Here is a 19,670-nt window from a genome sequence, read left to right as displayed (position 1 = left end):
AAGATTATGAAACCCTAGTGAGAGTGTTAATGTCTGCTTGGCAGGTATAGTCACACTGTCAACAATATTCTGGTTTGTATCTAGCTTCATGTTTAAATATAGTTTAAGATCATCTGCATATATTTTTGTGGGTGAATTCACATTTTTATTAAGAAAATTGACATACAACAGAAACAAGAGGGGTCCAAGGACCGAGCCCTGTGGGACACTGGTTAGTACGCTCCTGGGGTTGCTATGATGATGACTGACAACAACTCTCATTTCGCAATCTAGCAAGAAATCCCTAATCCAGTCTAATAAACATCCCCTGATACCCAGGTTTCGCACTGACAATTAGGATATCAAGGCATACAATGTCAAATGCCTTAGAAAGTCAAAAGTAGATTATGTCCACATTGTAGCCAGTATCTAGCCAGGTGGTAACTTCATTATATGCAATGTTGAGTTGATCCTCTGCTGATCGTCCGGGTCTGAAGCCGAACTGATACTTGGTCAGAAGGTCATTGGATTCAATGTACTCATAAATGAATTTGGTGATGATATGCTCCATGGTTTTGACACAGACCGATGTAAGAGAAATAGGTCTGTACATAAGAGGGTCATATCTAGAACCCTTTTTGAAAATACAGTAGGTATAACATCAGACATTTTCCAGATTTGTGGCAAAGTTCCTTGGCTATAAGATTCCCAGAAGATCAGCAGCAGGGGATGGGGACGGCGGAGAAGTTAAGGTATAAACTGAGGCACAGGAAGTTGCAAATATTTCAGATATAGTCTCAGAATTGTGAACAATCTCCCCAGAGGATGTTTTCAGAGATCCAATGGTAGGATTACAGACCTTCTTCCTCCGAATGTAAGAATGGAAAACCTTGGAGGCGGTTGAGATGAGTTCTACTAGGGAGGTCTCATATCTTGACTGACTAGTTACAGCAAAGTTCCTGTACTGGTGGTTAATGTCCAAAAACAGGCAGAGAGCTTCTTGAGCCTACTGGGAGTTTCTTCCATGGGTCCCACATAGCATTTTATAATTGTTCCAGTCTTTTCCTGGTGCTGGAGAGTATACTGGGAGACTTAACAGATCCAGGGAGGGTGAGAAAAATTGGTCAAGCATCTGGAAGGGATCTATCTATCTATCTATTGCCAGATGCCAATATTCCGTAAGAGGTGGCCATTTGACTTTGAGTTATTTGTTTTACGGGGAGGGGCACTAACCCTCCACAAACCCATTTGTTGACACATAGGGAGCACGTATGGTTTGGTTAGCAATATGGTTACCACCCAGCATTGTAAATGGTTTCTTGGCATACAGGACACCATTTGGCTAGTCACTCAATGTAAAGCCACCTGCAAAGGAAAGAAAAGCAATAAGAAGTGACAGGAAAGATGGGAGAAACAGGAAGACAAAAGGGCAGGCACAGAAAAAGAATGATATAGGCTAAGGAAGAAGTAGGCAGCACTACATCATGAGTGGATGATGGTCGCCACCACCTACCACTACTGGGAGGGATGAATCTGTCAATGAGTGGGAGATGAATGCTACAAAAGCGGACAAACATCTGGTCAGGGTCTAAATAAGCAAATTCAAAATCCCAATCAGCATGCTCAAGGGAGTCATTAATCTCAGCATAATTACCTCTGTGCCATAGGCTGACACTGGGTACACTCTCATGGGGGATTTGGTTCTGAAAGATAAAATTTGCAATAACTGGACTGTGACCACAGTGAGGGCGTGGGGTTTAGAAATACACAAGTATCACCAGTACGGTCGGTTTCTGAAGTCAGTATTAGATCTAGTACATTACCATAAGGGTAGAAAGTTGTCTCAGTGACTAACTGTGTCAAACCCAGAGAAGTGAAGCAATCTAGAAACTGAGAATCGACTGAAGAGATTCCATTATGCATCAGTTCCTGGTTCCACCTGATTGAAGAAAGGCTGAAATCTCCCATGAGGACTACTTCTTTGTCTGCACAAATATCACATAAAATTTAGTAAGTTGTCATTTTCAACAGATGTGTAAGAGGGGGAACGGTAGAGTGTTATAATACAGATATCAAAAACTGGTAGAAATATAACTAGGGTACCGTAGGCCTATTTGGAATTCTGGCATGTATGGCAAGGTGTTTAATAGAACAATTAACACAGATACAGACACCGTGCTTTGGAATGACACCATCAGTGTCCCTTCTGAGAACTGTATAGCCCGGAATAGAAATAATACAACTAGGCACTGATGGTAGCAGCCAAGATTCACTCACACCAAGAACTGAAATATCATCATACAGAAAATTAGCAATCTAATTAACTTTACTGACAATGGAGTTAACATTGACATGGAAGATACAAATGGAGAAAAAAGGATCAGTTCGACTCGAAAACTGACTTACTAGTTTAAAGAAGCACTATTGACTACGGGAGCAGCTGTTCTGGGAGTGATACCTTAAGATGGCTGAGGGGGAGCCTGAGCTGTTGCATCAGGTTCCTGAGATGGGGATTCTGACCTGGCAGAGGGCTGACTGACAACTAGTGCCGGGCCAGGACGAGAAGCCCCATAGTTCGAAGAGCACCTATGGAGGAGCTCCTGCCTCTGGTTGTATGTCAAATCTCCATGTATAAAGATGGCAACATAAGCAGAATTTTTCAGTTGAGAGGATCTAGAAAGCAATAGTTTCCTGTCTGTGTCATCAGCAGTATTACCATGAAAAATGCCTCTGTCCCAGTCAATACATACAACAGCTTCAATATATATTAAGTTCTTTGTTCACCAGAAAGCAGGAGATATCCTTGAATTTAGAATCTACTTGGTTCAGATCAGCACTTGGGAGTCCTCCAATAATTACTGATTTGCGTCTGCATTCTCTATCTCGCATCTCTCCCACCTTCTCGCGAATAGTGAGTCTTACAGCCTCACCACTGGGGAAGGATTCCGGTGGGGCAGGAGGGGCCGTGGATGCTGATGAATGGCACTGCAATAGCGTGGCAACAGATTGGTGGAGGTTGGCCAACTGACCTGAGAGAGACTGGACTATGACACATAAAGCCAGGACCATCTCTGACATCTGTTTGACTATTCCATCGATTGCTGCAACACCCTGACTGTTAGGGGAATTGGGGTGAGCAGGTGAACTGGCCGTCCGCCCATTAACTCTACATTTCTGACGTACAAACAGAATGCCCTCACCCTCCAGTCTTATAATCTCAGCAATCGATCTCTCTGGAAGACCCAAACACACGGCTTTTGGGTGAAACCAATTGAGGCACCCAGGACCAGAGGGGCGTTACCCACAAGACCCTTATTTTGAGTACCGTAATTAATCATTAAAGTCAGAGTTTAATTACATACCGGTACATCATTTCGATACTTAAGGCATTATATTATATAGCAATGAATATGTCTCGTCAAGACATGTTTTGTCACATGTTTTTTTCTGTGTTTTTGTGTATGTGTTTTTTTCGGTGTTTAACTAACTCAGTGTCAAATGGCCACCCTTTACGGGATTATGGTGTCTGGCAATAGATAGACAGATAGATAGATTTTTTTTTACACCCCCAAAATAAACCTATAAATAAAACTTTCCTGCATGAAATTAATGTTACTTTGTAATATATGTATAATGGTATTAGTAACATGTTAAAGTTTTATTATCCTAGGCCAAAAATTTTTATATATGAATTTTAAATGGTGTTTTTTTGTTTTTTTCGAAGACCTGACAAAACTTACAAAGGACATTATGCCAATAGTTCTTGAATATTGTCTGGATGTTGTCCCAACCCACAGCATCAAAACATCGTGCAGAACACTTGCAAGGCTCAACCACTGCATGTTCATTCACGTGTTTACTTGTTGCGCGCGGCTGAAGTAAACTTCACCACTCTTTCTCTTCCTCTTCATTTCCCTCTTCTTCCAAGTCTCTGGCTGCCTTGCTCTCTTCCTGGTTAACCTCCTGGCCCCACCATCACTTGTTGACTCACTATCATCCATGACTGTCTATTTAATCCACAAAAAAATGATGAAATAGAGGAGGATAATCCACACAGATCTCAACCATACACCACCAAGCGTAGCACTGAGTGAGGAGGCAGTCAGCTGTTCACGGGAAGTGTCGCGTGATTGGCTGAGACCAGGTGTGTGGCCGCCAGACATGCGCTCATTGGCTGATGCCTATGCCCCTATGGACCTGTGCCTTCAAGTACCTTGTTATAACCCATGCACAAAAACATGTTACGTTCGACCCTCGTTCACGACCCATAGGGGTTCTTCTTCTGTGAAATGTTTGTTGTACGATATTTTTTAATCTCTGAGCTAATTTTTCCCACTTTTAATTCCAAAAGTTGGGAAGTGTGGCTTATGCCCCTATGGTCCTGGGTGCCTCAATTATCACATCTATCATACCCAATCACCTCACCTCCCACATCGGAACCACATGCGCCACAAGGTGAAGGAGATAGTAGGTCCGTGTGAGAGGAAGCAGGCATGGAAGCACCAGCAGTGTTTGTAACTTGAGCCTGGGATGGGGAATCGTGCGGGTCAGAGGAGATTCCTCTGCCCTGGCCATGACCATGACCACGGCCCCGCGAACGAGCCATACCTCAGAGTCAAAGCAGCAGGGCCAAGTACCAACCACCAGGCTATATTGTGGTGAAGTAAGAAGACTAGCTTCCAGATGGGGGAGGATCAGCTTCGGCATCGACGTAGCTTGTCTGAAGTCACTGGACTAACTTGGTCACAAGGAGAGTCTGGCTGTCGAACACACACAGACAACTGTTGGGACTTCCATTAACATCAAGCAGTCCACAGTTTCCTCTGGGATGTCTAAGAAATGCAGAAACAACAATATAATGGAGGTATTTGGCCAAGGTCTAGGAATTTACACGTTCACGAAAAAAATCCGTCTGCTTGGCGAACTGTATTGTGGTCCAAGGTTTATTTTGATCATTAGATCTTTGTACGATCTAGCGCGCACTTGTGCGTGTGTATTATATGTTAAACTAAACAAACAATAATAAGGTTCTTTTGTATACTTAGAAATGTCTGTTTTCGATTATTATTGGACATACCCGTACGTTAAACCTACTACAGAGCTTAATGGTTAGACCTTGAGCGGGACAAGATAATGAAACAATGGACTTGTAACAGACAAGCAAAGGTAGTGGCGAGATAATGAAGATACGTAATAGCAGTAGGTCTGACAATATATGCTTTGGTCATTCGCTAGCAAGGCTTATGGAAAGAGGCCTCACGAAGCGGAAGCACTTTTGTTTTCTTTGTTTACAATGGCTCAGCTGACTCGTGTTCTTCAAATTCGGCTACTGATACATTGGACAACAAAATAAAGAATATACTTACAGTTTCTTACAGTGTCAGCTCCAACTGGAAGATAAATTGATTATAGGAACAGGGATGCTTGAAATTATTATGAAGAGCATAAAACAACAATGACATTCCATTATTTACGTGATGCATGGGCCGAAAAGTGTTGAACTAGTTGTAGTGCGATGGCGTCGTTAGTATCACCTGATTGTGGCTCCCCTCCTTTGTATAAAGTTGGGACCCCTGTGAATGAATTTGCCTCCCACGTGTGCCATAATGTTGAGAGATGCCCGCTGTGCAACCAGAAAACAAAGGCATTCTATTGCAAAGAGTGTGTGAGGAATGGCAACTTCTATCACTCTCGCATGAAGCTCCCAGAACGGTATGTCACATTGTAAATTTCTACCCTCTTGTTCATCATAGGGGAAGTTGATGGAGTTATTCTTCATTATCAGTGCCAGTAACCCAGTTTATGCAAGTTAACCAAGAGAAGCTACAGTAGGTTACTGATTATGCACACCGTAACATTATTAGAGTACGTCGCACGATTTCACGAAGCACTTAATTAGAATTAACTTATCTGCTGGTAGCAAGGATAAAGATTAATGGTAATTCCTTACCAAACGGGCACAGCGATTCCACCCATATCTTAACAAACACGGTCTCAAGTAATTTTGGTGCCTACCGGTATGCAGCACATAGTTAATCCTCCTCAGGTACACTTGGGTCTGACAGACCTGGGCAATATTTTTGATGGTATAGTTCAGTAACTTATAGATGCCTGGGATACTTGTACTTCTCAATAGCTTCCAAACATTTTGCGCCCATGCAGGGTGTAGAGGGGTTACCGTACTTTTGTGTCTGTCAATGTTTTTGCAATATATCACTCAGAATTGCATGTCGGGTCTGTGAGACCCAGATGTACTAGAGGAGGGGGGAGAATTCTTCACTATGAGTTTGCTAGTTGATTTTATATTGTGTGGGATCCACTGTGCCCATAATGAATTTGTAAGCGAAACTCTAGGTCTACCTGAGGAGGGTTAACTGTTGAATTGTGACTGCAAGAAATGAGTGAAAGAAACAAAATGTACTTATTTTGGGTTATTAAAGAAGTGGGCAGGTTGCCTGCAGCACTGTTTACTGGCGATCTCTCCCACTAGCTGCCTTGTTTACCAACCACTGCTCCGACTGGATGTGGCAGTGTATCCTGTGTGAAAGACTGGCAAACTTAATGTATTAACCCAACCTAGCCTAACCTCACTTCCATTTGACAGCCAGCTTTCAAATTAAAAGATGCAAATTAGGAACTTTAGACATGGGCATCTACTGGCAGACGTTGGCAGAATATTTATGCATTCTAAATCCTCATTTATTGCTTTCAGAAGTAAGTTTGTAAAAATTCCCGGAATTTTTGTTGTTTATTACAGTTCGGTTATATTAATTTTATTTCTTTCACTTGGGGTAGGATTTACCCCAATTTCAAATGATCTACTTGTCTGTTTATTGCCAGACACCTTAATCTCGTATTGGGTGGCCACCAACAAATCGCCTCCATGTCACCCTGTCCCCTGCCATTTCACTGCCCTGTTCTCAGCTCACACCCTCTTCTGTCACATACCTCTCCACTCCATCCGTCCGTCTCATCCTCGGCCTCCCCCTCCCTCTCCCCCCCCTCCACCTCACTCACATACACTCCTTGGCCTCCCCCTCCCTCTCCCCTCCTCCACCTCACTCACATACACTCTCCTCATGAGTTTCTTACTCTCCATCCTCCACTTGACCAAACCACCTCAGTGTGTTTCTCCAAATGCTTCCTATCACATCCACATCCACACCTCAATGCTCCTTCACTTCCTCATTTGTCAGTCTGTCTCTCCATGTGACTCCACATGCTCTTCTTAAATAGGCTAACTCATTTCCACTGCTCTCACTCTTGACTTGTGTCCATCCAACAAGGTCCAAGCTTCACTTCCGTATGTTAGAGTTGGTATCACAATACCGGTACTGTCATGTACCGTAGTAACTTTTTCACTTCCATGCTCACTTCCATGTTTCTTATCACTGCTTTCAAGGAACCAGCAACCTTTCTTCCTTGTTGTACCCTTTCAGGTACTTCACCCTCTAAACATCCATCCTTACTCATCACACTACCCAGGTAGCTACTTAAACGCACTCACATTTTCCATTTCCTTCTCATCCAACCTCACTGTACATTCACTGACTTCACTTCTCTTGAAGACCATAACTTTACTCTTCCCTACATTCACCTTTAGATTCCTTTTCTCACACATTCTCCCAAACTCATCCACCAAGCCTTGCAGCTCCTCTTCGCCTTCACTTAACAACACAGTATCATCTACAAACAAAAGTATGGGGAGTTTCCAAACTGCCTTCTCTCATTATGGCTGCTCCAACATCCACCGCCGTACCTTGTATCACTTTTATAACCCCATCCATATACAGAATGAACAACCATGGAGACATGACACATCCGTGTTTCAAGCCAGCCTTCAGATAGAAAGATTCACTCATTTCACTATCTACATGCACTGCAGCCTTAGCACCCTCGTACGTACTCTTCACAGCATTCAACAACTTCCTATCTGCTCCATATATTGTTAGTACTTTCCACAATCCTTGTCCATCCACCTTGTCATATGCTTTCTCCAAATCCATGAAGGCCATATACAGCTTCTTTTCATTCTCTAGAAACTTTTCCACTAATGATCTAAGATCTACACAACCTCTTCCCTTCTTAAAACCTCCCTGTTCTTTTCCAGTTAATTCCTCTGTTATTTCCCTAACACTGTCAGTAAGTATCCTACCATATAGCCTGCTTTTCCTATTACACTAAGAAGACAAATGCCCCTGGGATTAGCACACACTTCTTTTTACCCTTTTCCATTGTACAGGGGAATAATTATACCAGGCATGGGACTCTACCATCCTCCCAGGCCAATCTGCACATCTTCCACATCCATTCTACTACCGGTACTATCTCTCCCCCACGCCTCAGCATTTCACAACACACTCCATCAGTTCCTGGAGCTTTCCTTATTTTGACTTTCTTCATTGCTTCCACAACTTCCATCCTACTGATTTCTTCCTCTCCTCTCTCATCCCTTCGTCTCTCAGCCATTCCCCAGACACTTATACTCGCATTACTTTCATTCTCTACGTTCAACAATTCCTTAAAGTGTTCTCTCCATCTGCTCACTTTTTGTCCCGTCTCTACTAGCACCATAATCTACCATTTTTATCTTTCACTCCCCAAGTAGCTTCTTTGCCACCCTGTTTAACTCTTTTTACCTCTTTCCAGAACATTTTCTTACATTCCCTTCACTTTACACTCAGATTCCTTCCAAATTCCTCATCCACTCTCTTCTTACTCTCTCTTACTAATCTTTTCATCTCTCTTCCACTCCACATATAACTCTCTTCCATCTCTCAACTTCTTCCATGGCCCTGTTGCTCATCCACTCACTATATGCTTTCATCTTTTGTGCCACAGCCTGTCTCACCTCTTCATTCCACCATACTGTTTCTTGCACCCCCTTTCGTCTTCTCTTCACCCCACACACCACCTCTAAATGAATGATTGAGAGATTAATTTCCACCACAAATGATCCCTAACCCCTTTTTGGGGTTGAAGTCAAATTCGAAATAAAGTCCTCAGAATCGACCGAAATATGTATTTTTCTCTTATAATTTTTTCACTAGGGGAAGGATTTACCCATATTTCAAATTATTTTAAGGGTAATTTTTGCCCTTTTTTTTTTTTTTTTTTTTTTTTTTTTTTTAGTGGCAGGTGGTGGCAACCATCATCCACTCACTTGATGTAGTGCTGCCTACCGGTACTTCTTCCTTAGCCATTATCATTCTGTTTCTGTGCCTGCCCTCCTCTCTTCCTATTTCTCCCATCTTTCCTGTCACTTCTTATTTGCTTTTCTTTCCTTTACAGGTGGCTTTACATTGAGTGATAAGCCAAATGGTTTCCGGTAAGCCAAGTCACCATTTACAACGCTGGGTGGTAACCATATAGCTAACCAAACCAAATGTGCTCCCTACGTGTCAACAAGTGGGTTGGTGGAGGGTTAGTGCTCCTCCCCGTAAAACAAATAACTCAAAGTCAAATGGCCATCCCTTATGGGATTATGGCATCTGGCAATAGATAGATAGATAGATGAAATTACCTTAACCTGACCTAACGTAACCATAATCAAACTTAACCCCTAAGCTAAGACACTTGCGGAGCAAATGTCATAGAGAAGACTACCCCCTTATTTGAGGAGTTTATGTCATAGAGAAGGCTGGAATATGAGATGGGTTTGGCTGTAATGAATGACAGTAATGCCAAATTCCCAGTAGCTAGCTTTGGTAATCCGGAAATAATAACACGTAACCTGTGAATGACTCATTTCAACAGAAAATATGGAAAGGCTGTGTCCATTTGGTAAAGAATTAAAATGTTAGATTAATAAGTGCAGCTTGTGAGGTGGTATGTGGGGTGAAGAGAAGACGAAAGGGGGTACTAGGAACAGCATGGTGGAATGAAGAGGTGATACAGGCTGTGGCACAAAAGAAAAAAGCATATAGTGAGTGGATGAGAAATAGGAGTTTAGTTCACGAGGAGAGGTCCTCTCTTAAAATGCATGAGAGAGAGAGAGAGAGAGAGAGAGAGAGAGAGAGAGAGAGAGAGAGAGAGAGAGAGAGAATTTCTGATGGTAGAAAGTAAAGTAACGAGAATGGTGGTAGCAATGAAATAAAATAAAAGTTGTTATATTAGTCAAGGTGCCAGTCACTTCAACGAGAGGACGTCAGTTACCGGTATATATTCTTGCTGCTGTCAGTTTATTTTATTCAGCAGGGTAGCACCCTGTCGTAGTGAAGAGGTTTAGCGAAGGCTGTATCTAATCCTTCCAATTCGAAGTGTTCCATGATTTGAACAAAGTCGTCTTGTGATAGAAAATATATGTTAATAAATCCTCTCCAGCCTAATATAATCGTGTTGTGATAGCAAAGTATAGAAATAGCCATCACATTGACATTAATCCCTTCTGTCCGATGTATTGTCATATTCTGTTTTCGCTGCTACCAGACGATTTTAAAAACTTTGGAGAGCTACCAAGCAGCAAAGGGGTATAAATGAAGGCTGTCTAACCCCTCCAGTTAGATCATTCTAATTTAAACTGAATAAATTCGTCTGGAGAAAGCGAGCAAAAGATAAAAAAGAAATGCCATGGAAATCAGTGCTTTAACCCCATGAATCCAGTGACGAGTTTTCATAATACCGGGTATTATCTCAGACGAGTTTGCTCTGTTCAGAAGAGTTATTAGGCTGGAAGGATCAGATAACAGCCTTCATCAACCTCTGCATGAGAGCGAAGCCCCAAGGTAGATAAAATCTGTTGAAGATCGGAAGTATAGAATATAAAAACGTCACGGGACTGAAAGGATTAAGAATATGGGCATCACCTCCTAGCTAACGGGTTGGCAAGGGGACTGGCATGTACTGTACAGAAGAGGTTTCAAGGTCAGCCGGCTCTGTTGCTAGGTAAGTATCCTTTTATCCCGTCCCAAGGACTTGTATGGGATCCACTCAGTAACAAGATGGCCTGGAGTAGTTTTTTTTTTTTTCGTTTTTTTTTCGTTTTTTTTTTTTTTTTTTTACTATTACCGGTATTATTATTATTATTATTACCTCCTCCAACGAAGTTGGAAAGGTGGGCAAAGACGAGTAGACTACATTTTGAGGTGGATCCAGATCCGGATGCAAGAATACAAAATAATTTATAGCGTAAGCGAAGGTATACGCCCTTTTAGATCATGTAACATACCGGTACGAGTAGCAGATTAAGCCCGTACAATTACTTAGCTGGACTGTAAATGTATTCGCCTGGTAGGAAAGAGATATTATAGCAGAAAATCATAAATTTTATTGGGTGGACGAAGGTATGCTCTTTGAGTGCTTTATTATTATTATTATTATTATTATTATTATTATAATTACTATTGGTGATATCATCATCATCATATCATCATGGCGATGTCTGACTTACCACAGTTGATAAGCGATGTGTGATGTTTTTTGCTAATTCACATTCATTCATTCTCTCTCTCTCTCTCTCTCTCTCTCTCTCTCTCTCTCTCTCTCTCTCTCTCTCTCTCTCTCTCTCTAAGCCAGGGGTGGGGAACGTCCGGCCTCCGGGCCGTGTAAGGCCCGCAAGACTATTTTGATCATTTGATCATGCCCGCGAGGCAATTCATACCGTAAATGCAATTTCATAAACTCATGAACGAATATATATATATATATATATATATATATATATATATATATATATAAGGGGTTACTGAATGATCTTGACTCGGAGTGCGGTGATCTTGTTTATCATTGTGAAGTGCGGTGGCTGAGTCGCGGGAACATGCTCATGCGGTTTTATGAACGGCGTGATGAAGTCAAGCAATTCATGGAGATGACACATGTCAGGGAACTCAGCGATAGCAAGTGGCTGTGTGATCAAGCTTTCATGGTTGACATTACCAAGTACCTCTCAGAGCTGAACGTCAAGTTGCAGGGCCCCAACCAGCTTCTCAGCTCTGCTTTCAAACGTGAAATCATTTGAAGGTAAATTAAAGCTGTGAAAAGTGCAACTCGAAAGACGTAACACTGTGCATTTCCCCACACTGCAAGGACAAAAGCCTTGTATGACTTCTGAATATGCTGGTGAATGCGCGAAACTAATTGAGGCATTTAGTGAAAGATTCAAGGACGTGAAAAGTAAGCAACAAGAGTTGAACATCTTTGCTACACCGTTTAATGTGGAACCAGCTGATGTGCCTGATAACCTGCAACACGAAGTAATTCAGCTGCAAAGCGATGAAGAGCCGAAAACAAGGTACAGCAACCTCCCACTGCTCGAGTTCTACAGACGTTATGTAAGTGCTGATGAATTTCCTGCTTTGAGGAGACATGCACTGAAATATGCATCTGTGTACTACTTACTGCTGCGAGCAGTTCTTCTCAAAACTTACCCTTGCAAAGAGTCGACTGCGCTCCAGACTGACCGATGCAAACCTGGAAAACCAGTTGCGAGTAGCATCGTCATCAGTACCACCCGACATCACACGCCACACCAAAGAGAAGCAGTTCCAACCATCGCATTAGAGGTGAGTTAAATGAGTGACCAAAAAACAGAGTTGATTTTAAGTTGATAATTTTGTATGGCTCGCGAATGATGTTAAAAATGTCCTAATGACCCTTAATAGGAGAAAGGTTCCCCCCCCCCTGCTCTAAGCGATGACACCTGACGAAATCGGAAAAACAGTAGGGGAGGAAATACCGCAAACTAACAGAGTTTTAGGCTTGGTGTTTTTTTTTCTGTGGTTTATGGCTCCTTTTGTACTCTCTCTCTCTCTCTCTCTCTCTCTCTCTCTCTCTCACTTTGTGCGTGTGTGTGTGTGTGTGTGTGTGTGTGTGTGTGTGTGTGTGTGTGTGTGTGTGTGTGTGAACCAGACGAACCAGACCGTCACGTGCCTCACCTGCATTCCACTATACCGTACCACAGCTAACTTGTAAAACCAGGCCAGGATCTAACTTTATATCACAAGACCTTGAACCATTCTAACCCAGAACACGTGGTTGTTTATAACGTTGTTGTTGTCGTTATTTTTCTTGGTGGTGGTGGTGGTGGTGGTGGTATACCCCAAGTCTCTTGACCTTGGTATACTCCCGGCTAATCTGACCGTGAATCCGGCCAGCAGGTTAAAGTTGCCCTTCATTAGTCCACCATCCTCCATTAGGGAGAGGAGGAGGAATTTCAGGGACGTTTTGTATATGTAAACCTCATATTGGTGCCATCACCTGAGAGTCTCTTCCCAGCACCTTTCATATCCCATTCGTCTTGTGGGACTGTAGTCTGGTGGCGTAATGCATTCGGTCCAATAACGTGTTTTATCTTCTAGTTATCTCCAGACGATTTCATTCAGTTCAGTGTTTCGACAGGCAGGGGTTTGATTATGGCCTAGTGTACACTTTTAGTACTAGAAGCTCATCCAAACTTGAATGCAATCGACAGATCGTCTGTTGATAGCATAAGGAAAATGAACAAGTACAAAAGTACTTGATGGGGGAGCTTCAGGGCCCTTCGGGTAATGCCATGGGTGTGGTGGTGTGGATGGGTGATTTTGTTTGGTGTGGCTTCGCTGAAGTCTGGAGTGTACGGGAGAGAAACATCTTATTTTCGAAGATCATTAAGAACAGGTTTACTTGATCTGTAAGAGATGCTTCTGTCTCTGCAGACGTGACATCGGATTGAAGGGGTTTTTTGCTTTCCCACCACCAGACATTCTCTCTCTCTCTCTCTCTCTCTCTCTCTCTCTCTCTCTCTCTCTCTCTCTCTCTCTGTCGTACCGTGTAGGCTAATTATTATAGACACATCGCTGTTTAGTCTCGATGGTAATTTTAAGTTGAAATGTGAAACAATAAGTCATCACCATCTTCATCACACCTATTTTTCCTTCCCACAATGCGCAGAATAAAAGCAGAATGAAATTTTGCCTTTTTGTTGTTGTTGTTTTTTTGTTTCAGGGTTGCGAGCTTTTATTGTTCAGCGGAGGAGGAGAGGAAGGGGAAGAATTGGATGGAGGGGGAGAGTGGAAGAATGAGAGGGAGCGGCGGAGAAGAAGGAGGGACGGGAGGGTGGGAAAGAGGAGGGGGGAGGACGGAGGAGTGGGGAAGAGGAGGAGGGAGGACGGACGACTAGGGAAGAGGAGGAGGAAGGGGTTAGGGTAGGAGCAGGAGGGATAAGGAGAGGAGAGGGAGGGGGAGAGGGATGGAGGGGGAAGTACAGAACATAGACGACAGGAGGGGGAGGAGGAGGAGGGATAAAGGAAATGATTGGGAGGAAAGAAATGATGGGAAAAAGAAAGAGGGAAGGATGGAGGAGAAAGGGAAGGAGGGATGGTTGAGGTAGAGGAGAGAGAGAGATAAAGAAGTAGAGGATAGTGTGGAGAGGAAGCAGCACACACACACTGTTGCGCAGTGTGGGAAAGGCAAGGTTATTACTAGCCTTGTAATGGATAGGTTGTGTAGCGTCTGTCTGTCTGTCTGCCTACCTGTCTGTATCTGTCGTGTAATTTAGGTAGTGTCTGTTGGTCTGTATGAGTCGTGTAGGTTGCGTTGCTCCTGCCCTTTCTGTTTGTGTCCTTCTGTTCATACTCTAACTTGGTCAAAGGTCAAAGTCACTGGGGTAAACAAGGACGAAAAAAAAAAAAAAATGGGGTGTTTGTCCTTGCCTCAGTTCGTGTGCTTTCCTCTGTTCAAGTTCCCTTTCAGTTGAATGATAAGATTAATTTATATATATTTTTGCTACCTCCAGACGATTTTATTCAGCTTCAAGGAGACCTCGTTTAGGGAAAAGCTAAATGAAAATAATATATAGCCTCTCCAGTCCCAGAAATCTCTCCAAAGCTGAGTAAAAATAGGAGATAGAAAAGAATGAAATGTAAAGCACCTCACCGGATTGGAAGAGTATATAAAATAGCCTGTTGGTTGCCGGAATAAAAGCCAAAATTGAACTAGCGGGGCTTCAGAGAGAGAAAAAAAAAGTGATAATAAGTGTTGAAGTGGGACATCCTTTCGTGTGTGTGTGTGTGTGTGTGTGTGTGTGTGTGTGTGTGTGTGTGTGTGTGTGTGTGTGTGAGAGAGAGAGAGAGAGAGAGAGAGAGAGAGAGTGCTTGTGTCAGTTTACGTGTGGATGTTTGGATTTGCTTGGTGTGTGTGTGTGTGTGTGTGTGTGTGTGTGTGTGTGTGAGAGAGAGAGAGAGAGAGAGAGAGAGAGAGAGTGCTTGTGTCTGTTTACGTGTGGATGTTTGGATTTGCTTGGTGGGTGTGTGTGTGTGTGTGTGTGTGTGTGTGTGTGTGTGTGTGTGTGTGTGTGTGTGTGTGTGTGTGTGTGTGTGTGTGTGTTTCCTTCCTGCGTTATTTCATTTAGTCCAGGGGTTCCCAACCTGGGGTAAATTACCCCAAGTGGGGTAATTTGGTCTTTTGTGAAGGGTAATGGGGGAGGTAACAAAAACAAAAAAAATCTAAAAATCATACCAGTTATGATAGACTTTCAGACCTATACTAAAATTCAGAGATGAATGTTTAAAGTCATGTTTATTTGGTATCAGTGTTAATAATAAAAATAAATTACTCCTTGCAATAACCCTCTTGGTTTTAGCCTAACCTTTAATTAAGTCCTACATTCAAACTAAAATCTAGGCATCAAAATGTTAAGCAGCTAAAATGCAATTGTGGAAACATAAGCAATGAGGGGTAATGAGTGAAGGGAGGTGTGGAAAATGGGGTAATGGGTAAATAAAGGTTGGGAACCCCTGATTTAGTCTGATAGACGTAGTTGGGGAGAGTGGGGGTTGAGTGCAAATCCTCTCAGTAAGATTTCTTGTTTGCATACAGAGTGGCCCGAGAAATGTCAGAGAATCTTCGGTAGGCTGTTTTTTTTTTGGCTAATATTGAGTAAAGACGAAGAAGAAGAGGAAAAAATAGTAGTACCGTAGTAGTAGTAATAATAATAGTAGTAAAAGAAGAAAGAAGTAATAGTAATAGTAGTAATAGAAGAGGAAGAAGAAGAAGAAAGAGGAGGAGGAGGAAGAAAGAACGAAAAAGAAAAAGGATGAAAGAAATCCGATATACACCTGGTTCCAGTTTTCAGTCATTACTGGTGACCGTAGGATGAATTGTGAGGTACGGTAGGCCATTTTATGCCCTTAAGGTCACCAGTAATTATACCATATCTCCGTGATGGTTGAGAACTGGATCTATGCCGATATAAGTGCGCAAAAATAGCCAAAGAATAACCTGATTTTTTTTTTTTTAACACATTTTCTTAGCCACCCTGTAAATAAGTCTGCCAAATGTCGACGGTTACACCCAGCTTAGGAGAGACGCTAGTAGTGAGGATGAATAACTAAGGCTATATCCGTCATTTCCAGGTCGATAATCCTCTTGTAATCTGAATAAATTGTCTGGAGATTGCAAGAACAAAATATTAAAGTTCATGGTACTGAAGGCGTTAGAGTTATAAGATGTTTACATGGAGTGTATTCCCATTAGCTTAGAAGGTTCGTATCAGTTCATCTTTATCAGTTTATTCCTGCATATGGGTCCTTAGCCTCATGTATCTGGTGGCGTATTTTTGTCTTGTCGCATGTAGACGATTTTATTCAGCTTAGGGGAGACCTCTTGTAGTGAAGTGGTTAATAAAGGAAATATCTTACACCTCTAGCACGAAAAGTCCGATCAGATGATGACTACAATCGTTTGGAGGTAGGAAGAGTAACATTTAAAATACGTTATCGCTTGGAAGGGATAAGTGAAAGCAATTTTGACTACTCTCTATCCTGTTCAGTTTAAGTAGGCGTTAAGTCTGCCATCTGTCTTGAATGTTATCTTGAATGTTGAACTGTGAGGTGAGTTTAACACGAGAATATGATGCTGGTCACGAAGAATTTATGTAGAAAGGATGTTGAACCGTATCTCTGTTTCATTCTGCTAGTGAACTACGGGGAATCAGTTGCAACAAGACGAAAATCAAGCGACTGAGTTTTAGTTCTGAAAGTCTCTCCAAAGCTAAATAAAATGATTGGTGGTAGCAGTAATATGAAACACATCCCCATAGTGAAATCGTTAAGGAGGCTGCCGAGTACCGGTACCTCTTGCTTAACTTTTCATTTTACATATAATACCTCCTCTTTCTCTTTTATATTGTCTGTGCCATTTTAATGTCGACCTATACAACTATCTTACAGCAGAATAGTAACTAGCCGTGTGTGGAAATACACTGGTAAGGAAGAGCTGGTACAAAGGGTTCGTATAGACTAGAATGCCACCCTGTAACTTGGAAAGAGTATTATGGTTCTTTCAAAATAACTTGGCCTAGTTTTCCATCCTTTTGTAGCAATGTCACGTAGCTTAATGATATGAAAAGACAGGGTCACGGCGCTACATCCTTTCCATAGCACTTCTTCATGACTAGCATAATACGGTATTTTAGTAATTTTCAGCATTCAAGTTGGAAAGATGGCAATTTTAGCCAAGTTAGGGTAAAAAGAATGTAGTACAGAATGGTTAACCCTTTCGGCACAAGAATGTACCTAATATGTTGTTTGGTAATCCCGGACGATTTTATTTGCGGTACCTTGGAAGATACCGTAACTCTAGGGCTAAAGGGGGTTAGTTCAATCAGACAGGACTGAGAACCACTGAAGATGCGTAAAATCATATCGCGGTTGAGAGAGATTTTTTACGTTCTGAAAGCTGGATGATCTGGAAAATAGATCTAGGGACTGGAGGTATTCATGAGACGGCCAGAGGATAGAAATGGCAATGAGAGGATATCCCTAGCAACAGACTGGTGTGGTGAAGAGGGGTGGGGGGACGAGTTTTATAAGGGGGAGGGAGGGGGAAGAATGAAGAGGGAGGAAGATGGGATAAATTTTATAGATGGAATGGGGAGAGGGAGGAATGAGTGGGAGGGAGCGAGATTTAATAGGAGGGAGGGAAGATGAAACAAAAAAGAAAAATGTGTGGATGGGAGGGAGGAAGAAATTTTACAGAAATAATGATGGGGAAGATTGGAATGAAAAGGGAGTGAGGAGAAGAGGTGATGGAGGGAGGGGGAGGAAGGAAAAGATTTTACAGGAGGAGGAGGTTGGGAGGAAGAGGGTTTTGTAAGAGGGAAGGAGGGAGGGGAAGGGGAGAGAGAGAGATAAAAGAAAATAGTGTATAGGAGGGAGGAAGACAGTGTATGAGAGTAGTAAATATACGGTAGGTGGGGAAGGGAGGGAGGGAGGGAGGGAAGAAAACCACAATAGAAGTTACATTGAGAGAGGAGGAGAATTAGTTGGATTCGTAAGGGAGGGGGGAGGGAGAGGAGGCGTAGGGGGAGGGTGGAGGAAGGATAGCTGGATTATGGGTTACATGGAGTGAGTGAAGAGATATGGTTGGGGGGGAGGGGAAGAGGGTTGGATAGGTAAGAAAGGAGATAGGGATGTGAGGAACGACGGAAAGTAGGGAGTGATGGATAGAACAAAGAAAGGAAGGGACAGTGGGTGGAAAGGAAGGAGGGATAAATGAATGAATGGTGGATTGATGGATGGATGGAAAGGAAGGAAGGATGAATGGTGAATGGATCGATGGATGGATGAATAAATGAAAAAAAAAAAGAGGGGAAGGAAGGACGGGTAGGTGAATGAATAACTGAAGGAAAGGAAGGATGGTTAAGTGAATGAGTGATTGAAGGGAAGGAAGGATGAATGAAGGAAAGAAAGAAGGGGGAATAGGGGTGGATGGGTAACAGATGAATGAAAGAAGGGATGGAAAGAGGGCTATATGAGTGAATGATTGATGGAAAGGAAGAAGGGGTGTATTGATGAATGAATAAATGATTGAAAGTGGAGGGAAAGAGTAAAAGAAGAGATAAGAATAGCAGGTAGACCAGAAGAGAAAAGAAGGGAAGGAAAAAAGAAAAAGCAGAAATTTAGGAGAGAGAGAGAGAGAGAGAGAGAGAGAGAGAGAGAGAGAGAGAGAGAGAGAGAGAAATAAAAGGAGGGAAAATTTGTTGAGAGTATAGGGAGTGAGGGAGGCATAATTAGAGTGTCTGGGGAGGACAGAAGAAAGGGAGGAAAGGAATGAGAGGGTGAGATGGCGGAAATAATCAAACGCAGGTATGCTGAGGGAGAAGAATGCACAAATCCACCGAAGCTGGCAGGAAGTCAAGAATGATCACAATGCTGCATATAAAAACTGTCAGGAAAATTTTATGGGATAGGATGAGTAGGAAAAACAAATCCGGTTTATTATGCAAGAGGAAAGGAAGTAATTAAAAAGAATGTATTTTCTCTTCAGAGGCCTACCGAACGAAATCGTTAGAGAGAGAGAGAGAGAGAGAGACCGTAATTAAGTAAGGAACATAGAAGAAGACTGTACGGTGTATATTTTATTTATTTATTTAGTTTTCATTTTATGTGTGTGTGTGTGTGTGAGGAAAATTTAAAGGAGGCGAAACAGCGAGACTCCCTTCTTTTCTAATGCACGTCTCAGATGGTTCAACTTTTCTGCGTTACACTCGTCATACCTTGGGAAGATACCTGTGTCTCATACTGTACAGATATTGCAGAACTCTTCATCTGTTTTCAAAATTTAAGACACAGAGATAATGATGATTTTATTGTTATTTTATCTTATTTTTATAGAGGAAGTGGTATTGGCTTTTATTATTGTTACTTCCGGTTAGAAAAAAGTAGGAAAGAGGAAATGAAGGAAGGAGATAGGATGGAAGGAAGGGTGAAGGGGAA

The 19,670-nt window shown here is 42.3% G+C and overlaps 1 protein-coding gene across 1 annotated transcript in view; it reads left to right on the top strand.

The window, feature by feature from the left end:
* Positions 1-5,494: 5,494 nt before the first annotated feature.
* Atg14 (autophagy related protein 14) overlaps positions 5,495-19,670 on the top strand; it is a 105,716-nt gene continuing 91,540 nt past the window's right edge. The window contains exon 1 of the mRNA XM_080279149.1: positions 5,495-5,691. Within this exon, the coding sequence (XP_080135275.1) occupies positions 5,495-5,691 (197 nt within the window). The remainder of the gene's footprint in view (positions 5,692-19,670) is intronic.

This window comes from Coenobita brevimanus, chromosome 1, assembly GCF_032717465.1.
Source record: "Coenobita brevimanus isolate Jiangsu-jjx chromosome 1, ASM3271746v2, whole genome shotgun sequence".
In the NCBI taxonomy this organism is placed as follows: domain Eukaryota; kingdom Metazoa; phylum Arthropoda; class Malacostraca; order Decapoda; family Coenobitidae; genus Coenobita; species Coenobita brevimanus.
This window is presented reverse-complemented; position numbering and strand designations above follow the sequence as displayed.